At 42.3% G+C, this 6,356-nt stretch overlaps 1 protein-coding gene across 1 annotated transcript in view; it reads right to left on the bottom strand.

Moving 5' to 3' along the window:
- Nucleotides 1–4,082: 4,082 nt before the first annotated feature.
- Nucleotides 4,083–6,356, bottom strand: part of AFAP1L1 (actin filament associated protein 1 like 1) — an 83,478-nt gene continuing 81,204 nt past the window's right edge. Inside the window, exon 19 of the mRNA XM_083352978.1 lies at nucleotides 4,083–5,642. Within this exon, the coding sequence (XP_083209104.1) occupies nucleotides 5,619–5,642 (24 nt within the window). The 3' untranslated portion in view covers nucleotides 4,083–5,618. The remainder of the gene's footprint in view (nucleotides 5,643–6,356) is intronic.

Raw genomic sequence — 6,356 nt, 5'->3', positions numbered from 1 at the left:
GGCGGCCACTGCGCCCTTGAATGAAAGGCCAGACTGCAAGTCCCGCCAGGCCTCGCGCTAAAAAGTGCTCCGCCTTTAGGGCGGAGACTTCGTGGGAAGGATGAGGAGGTTAGGTTTAGAACAGGGGTAGGCAACCTCGGCTCTTTTATGGCTCATGGACTTCAACTCCCAGAATTCCTGAGCCAGCTTGGCTGGCTTAGGAATTCTGGGAGTTGAAGTCCATGAGTCATAAAAGAGCCGAGGTTGCCTACCCCTGGTTTAGAATGTTAGCAGGCGAAAGTCGGGCTGGTGTGGTTTCCTCTTCAGCCATATCAGAGGAATATTGCACGGGCGCCTTCCTGCTGGATCGGTTGGAATACTTTCCCCGGTTTCGACATACATTATTTTTTTAATAGGTGAACAGTTTAATAACCAACGTAATAAATCCACAGGAATGTAAACAGATTGGTTTCATTAAACAAACCTATGTTACGTAATTGCAGCTTTTTATAAAAACTCTAAATTACAATACAGATCTAACAAAACCCATTTCTAACAAATTGGCACTGTAAACCAAATCGAAATAGGCCACTATAAATAGTTTTTTGTGTGGAGAAATATCTGACTTACAGACAAGTATACTTTTTTTTTGTTTTTGAAAAAAGTGTGATATGGCTTTGTGTTACATCGCAAGGTAGCAACCCAGATTTCTCCCATTGGTCTCTAGGTTAGACATAAAATTTTCTACTACAGGGTTTCTGTTTTGTTTTTGCATATACGTATGGATGGGTGATTTGTGTGTATATATGTAATTTTCATACATAGTTTGTGTTGGGGTGGGTAGACATATTGAAAGTTCCAATTACCGTACATACAATGTCAGAAAGCCAAAAACAGAACTTGTAAGATAGTTTCATCAAGGTACAACACCAACTTCATGTAGGTAATTCATCAACCAGATGATCCTAAAATTATTATACTGTTTGCCTGAAATATGTAATTTATTCTCCATTGTGATATATTCTGAATAATTATTAAAATTTTATGAAATTGTCCAATAAAAGGAACTTGATTCATCAGAAGATAAAATATTCTTCCTAAAAACTATAGGTCACACTATGCCACATTTCAACTAATTGACGGATTCTTATTTCAGTCATGCTCAAACCAATGCTTCATTTGCAGCAAATTATAAAAATCCATATGTTTAAGACTGGTTGTCCTAGATTTCAAAGCCAAAAATCTAAGGCATCCAATCTCAGCTGTAGACTTTACTATGTAACATCAAAAGATTAATTTTGGTTTCTAGTTCTTTAGAAGAAATAAAGAGGTACAAAGGCAAAGAAATTGAGGTTTAAATCTAGTTTTTAATACTGTACCTTTTGTGATGACTTTTACCCACATCAAAGATAGGTTGCCTTCCAGATGTTTTTGGTATCATATTCTATCAGTCCCAATTGCTATTGACAAGAAATTTATGAATACAGGTCCCAGGTTAATATTACAGGATCCAATTTGGGTCAGGTCACTTGGACCAGAAGTTTAGTCTTCCTCAGGGAACTTCTGTCTCACCAAAATGAAGTTGGGTTCTAGCAAACGTCTGAAAGCTCAGAAGACTAACTCTGAATTGTATGTGAATTGAGAGGTTTTTCTTGGTTCTGCCACCCCATTCGGCTCCCTTCGTTTTTCAAACATAAGAATTGTTTCTTGCACCAAGAATTATATATAAATTATATGCTGTCGAAGAAATTACCATTTTAGGGCACACTTCCTAGGAGGAAGCGAGTATGACTCATCATAAGACTCACGGAACTGAATCAACTACCTGAGTTAAAGCAAGTTCTGCTGTTGTGGGTGTGCATCTGCTTTTTCTCAGCTCTGTCCTCTGTGACTTCTGACTAGTATCTGAAGTGCGAAAATTCCGATGATCTTTGTTTGGCAATCTGGTTTTTCTGTGTCTCTTGCCGCTTGGAGGTATTTATTTATTTTTATTTTATTTTAATTCCATTTATATCCCGCCCTTCTCCGAAGACTCAGGGCGGCTTACAAGCTTAGCAGTAGCCTTCATTCTATGCATATGCCTGCTTATTAGGTCTTTCACACACACCCCAAGCGGCATTATTACAAAGTCAGCTTATTGCCCCCAACAATCTGGGTCCTCATTTTACCTACCTCGGAAGGATGGAAGGCTGAGTCAACCTTGAGCCTGGTGGGACTCGAACCTGCACTAATCTCAGGCAGCTGGTGTTACTTAAGGAGGCATTAGCCCACTGCTCCACCAAGGCTCTTGGCATTGCAGCCCAGATACAATAGGCTTAGCTTAACCTACACTAGAACTACTCTATTGCAATGGTTGACCCATTAGATCCAACTTCAGTTTTTTGTGACTTCAGATCTCACTGGGTGACTATATGCAGATTACCGTGTTTCCCCAAAAATAAGACCCAGTCTTATAATTTTTTTTGCCTCCAAAAGAGACACTAGGTCTTAATTTCAGAGAATGTTTTACCTTAGGACAGGGGTGTCAAACTGCTGGCCCATGTGCCAGATGCATCATGCGGAAGCTGCATCCACTCCATTGTGGTCAATGGCAAAACTGTCCTGATACGTTGCGGGATGTCATGTGACGTCACAAGTTTGACATGTCTGCCTTAGGACCACCACAGCCAGGCCTCGCACACCCCAACACCTGTCACGCCGCTGCTTGACATCTGCAGCCATTTGCCACCACTTGTGGCCTGATGCCATGTGGTGCATTATTACACTGTTGCCGCTACTCATGGCAGGAGGCCACATGGTGCTTTGCGCCTTGTGCTGCTTGTGGCAAAAAGCCACATGGCACTCTGGGCCGTTTCTGCTGCTCATGGCAGGACACTACGTGGTGTCCTAAGCCCAAAGAGCCAAGCAGCGTCCTGCCGCGAGCAGCAGAAATGGCCTGAAGGGCTGTGTGGCTTCTTACCGCGAGCAGCAGAAACAGTCTGAAGAGCTGTGCAGTGTCCTGCTGTGAGCAGCAGAAACGGTGCAAAGCACTGTGCAACCTTTTGTGAGCGGTGGCACTGGCGTGATGAGCCACGCAGCTTGACAAGTGTCAGGGTGTGGGAGGCCTGGCTACGGCGGTCCTACCGGTAAGATAAGAGGGGTGTGTGGAGCAGCTTCACACCCCCCCTACCCTTGCCCTAGCTTGATTTTTAGGCGTGCGCCTCATCCCAAAACTAGGGCTTATTTTTGGAGTAGGGCTTATATTAGGCCCACCCCCCAAAATCAAGCTAGGGCTTACTTTTGGACTGGGTCTTACTTTTGGGGAAACACGGTATCTTAGTGCAACCCACCTCTTAGGGTTATCTTTGTGAGAATAAAATTAGAGAACTGCTCCCTTCTTCATAAAGCTGCCACGTTATCTCCTCTGAAAAAGTCAGCTACAGATATAATTAGAGCAGTATTCTAACTGAAGCAAGTGTTCAGAAGACCTGGGTAGCCAATATACTGTGGAAAGTTTTAGTGTCTCAGAGCCTAGCTCCACTGCATTACCTCTTCAGTTGCCAAGAATCTGTTATTGACCCATTTTCTAGTGTAGATCAATTTCAATTGTTACCTTAAGATTCATACATTCTTTATCTCACATAAGTAAGTCAAGGCAGCAATCATACCCAATAATCCTTTCTTACTCCTTCCTATTTCCTCCACAACAATAACCCTGTGGGGTGAGTTAGGCTGAGAGATAGTAACTGGCTCAAAGTCACACTGCTGGCTTTCATGCCTAAGGCAGAACTAGAACTCACTGTCTCCTGGTTTCTAGGCCAGCACTTTCACCATGACACCAAACTTAGTTTGCTTTAAGTGATGGGTCTGTGAGGGATCTGTAGCTTTGGTTTTGTGTTCTCCAACCTGATGCCTTCACAAATGTTAGATCAGCTCCCATAAGCCTCTCCCAGTATGACCAGTGAAAAGGCTCATGGTGAATTAAGGGAGCAGATCAGGTAGATCTGGAAAGTACAAAATTTGGCAAGACTGATACAGTGTATGGTTTTGCAACCCAACATTGCCGTAAAAGGTTGAAGAAGAACTGAAGAATACATATCGCTCTGTACAGAGATCATATTTTATTGAAAGAGAGTGGAGCAAAGGATCCAGATGTTAAAGTGCAGACAGTTCTTAAATAGTCAAAGATATGTCACAATATGCATCCAGAAAGAAAGAAAAAAGCACCTATTACTTAATGTTTGTGAATGAAAGACAAACCACTATAACTTCTGGTCTGTTGGAATAGCACAGCAGGAAGGTAATTTTAGGTATTGATTGGGGTTTCCCTTGGGGGTCTTCTCTTCAGGCTGTGCTCCAGTTTTGGTTTTCTTCACATCTTCCAGGAATTAGTAAGCCTAAAACTGACCAGAGATCTTATGCTCATTAAGGCAGTTGAACCTTCATCTAGTGCAAAATGAATGTAAAATGAACTTGTCCACTGCTTCCCTTAAAGAAGGGTTTTTCTTGGAAATGGGAGTAGAAGATAACTTATGAACAAGCATAACATCTTCCAGTGGCTGATTTGTTGGGGAAGTCCTTCAGCAGCAGTCCCATTGACCAGAGGTAGCACCTTTTAAGATATAGCTCTGGAGCAATTTATATACATTTGCAGAAGCTGATTTTCCTGCTATAGCCATCAATTTCTTCACTGTTCTTTCTCATTACAAATTGGATTATATAGAAAAATGGAAGGGGTTATTGTACAAATAGTTGAGGCAGAATGACATAATTGGTCCTGGGTAAAACCAAACCAAACCCAGAAAACTTTCCATGTCCTCTTACCATTATTGATCTTATTTAACACATTGAACATTTTAAATAGCAGCCTGTGTGAGTGTGTGTGAGAGAGAGACTGTGAGAATATTCCTAATTGGCAGTCCTGAGTTAAAAACACCATTCTGACTAGGCCTTCTCTCTTTGGGACTCTATTGTTCCCTCATTACTCAACAGTTGCTGCCCTGATATGGTTTGGCAGAAAAAAATGAGATTTGAATTAGGCTGACAGAATCGGGGGCTTAAATAATATCCTCCAAGAGGACTGATTAAGGCACTTCCATGTCATGCCTCATTTCCTAGCACTGAGGGATATTCATCTGGCTTCCTGTGTGTGAGAAGTTGCAACAAGATTTGTCCAAGGTTTTAGATGATTATTTTGTTTTGAATGAGGATCTCCGAACAAATTCACGACCACCACCACCACCATCATCATCCTCATCATTAAAATATCTATACTCTGGTTGCTTTATTACCAAGAGCAAAAGGATCAGACCTACTGCTTGGCAGGCCAACCCTACTGAGTTGCTCCTCTTAGGCCACTCAACAAAGTGTACTCTAAGGACACACATACAACAAATAAATCCTTGAAAAGATTTCTCTTCCCCCACCCTGCTTCCCAAAGTCCCCCTCCCTCCGTTACCCATGCCAGTTTTCAAAAGTTCTTCTGTTTGTTAATCCTTCATTTAGTGGAAGTTGGCTGCTCTCACTGTGGAGGAACCAAGTTCCTCAGTATTCTGCAATTTCTTTGCAGGGTGAAAGACTCTTGTGGTGCTTTAGCCTTTGTCAAGAGTGTCCCTGTACTCAAGAGGAGTTCATCTCAGGGATGAAGGCCCAGAGATCCTTTATGTTTTCTTCATTTCCCATTCCTAGAAAAAGGGGGAAAAAAGCAACATTGTGGGTCCCGGTGTTACAAAGGAGATACCCAAGCTTGAATAAATTGAAGAAAGGAATGAGGAAATTGAGTCCTGAAGCCAGAATAGATATCTTGGGTCTAGTTGAACTTTCATAATGGAGGCAAAATTTTAGTGAGGCACAGCTATGTATCCAGGATAAATATTGTTCTTCAAATATCCTTTGGATGCTGCTGATGAGTTCTTTAGGGACTTTTGTAACTTGCTTTTTCACCAAAAGCATTCTCAACAAAATTCACCAAAAAGTCATCAATCTCTTGACAGGACTGGCCCTAACTTTGCTGCACTATGGGCAAAAGGCAAGATGGCATCCTTCCATTTGATGTGTAGAGCTGACAGGACCTAGCATCTGAATTTCTTTTCAAAAGAAGACAAGTTGGTGCCCCCAGCTGTCTTGTTTCCAATCCCCTAGCAACAGTTTCCTGAGACAATGGCCTCACTCGGTGTTATGGTGTGAATGGCTTTGACTATACCAATGAGCAGGTTTGTAACTAGGCCAGAAAAACCGGCAGTGCAGTAACCTGCTTTTTGGAATCAGAGACCATTAAATCAGAAACACTGAGGGTGGAGGAGCTGAAACAACACCACCCCGCTTAGCCCCTCTAGACCCAAACGTACGCTATTTTTTGGGGTGGGCAAAGAAGAGGGCAGCTTGCACACCTACTCTCC

Source organism: Vipera ursinii (genome assembly GCF_947247035.1).
Source record: "Vipera ursinii genome assembly, chromosome: 2".
In the NCBI taxonomy this organism is placed as follows: domain Eukaryota; kingdom Metazoa; phylum Chordata; class Lepidosauria; order Squamata; family Viperidae; genus Vipera; species Vipera ursinii.
Note: the sequence above shows the minus strand (reverse complement) of the source record. Positions and strands in the feature narration are given on the sequence as shown.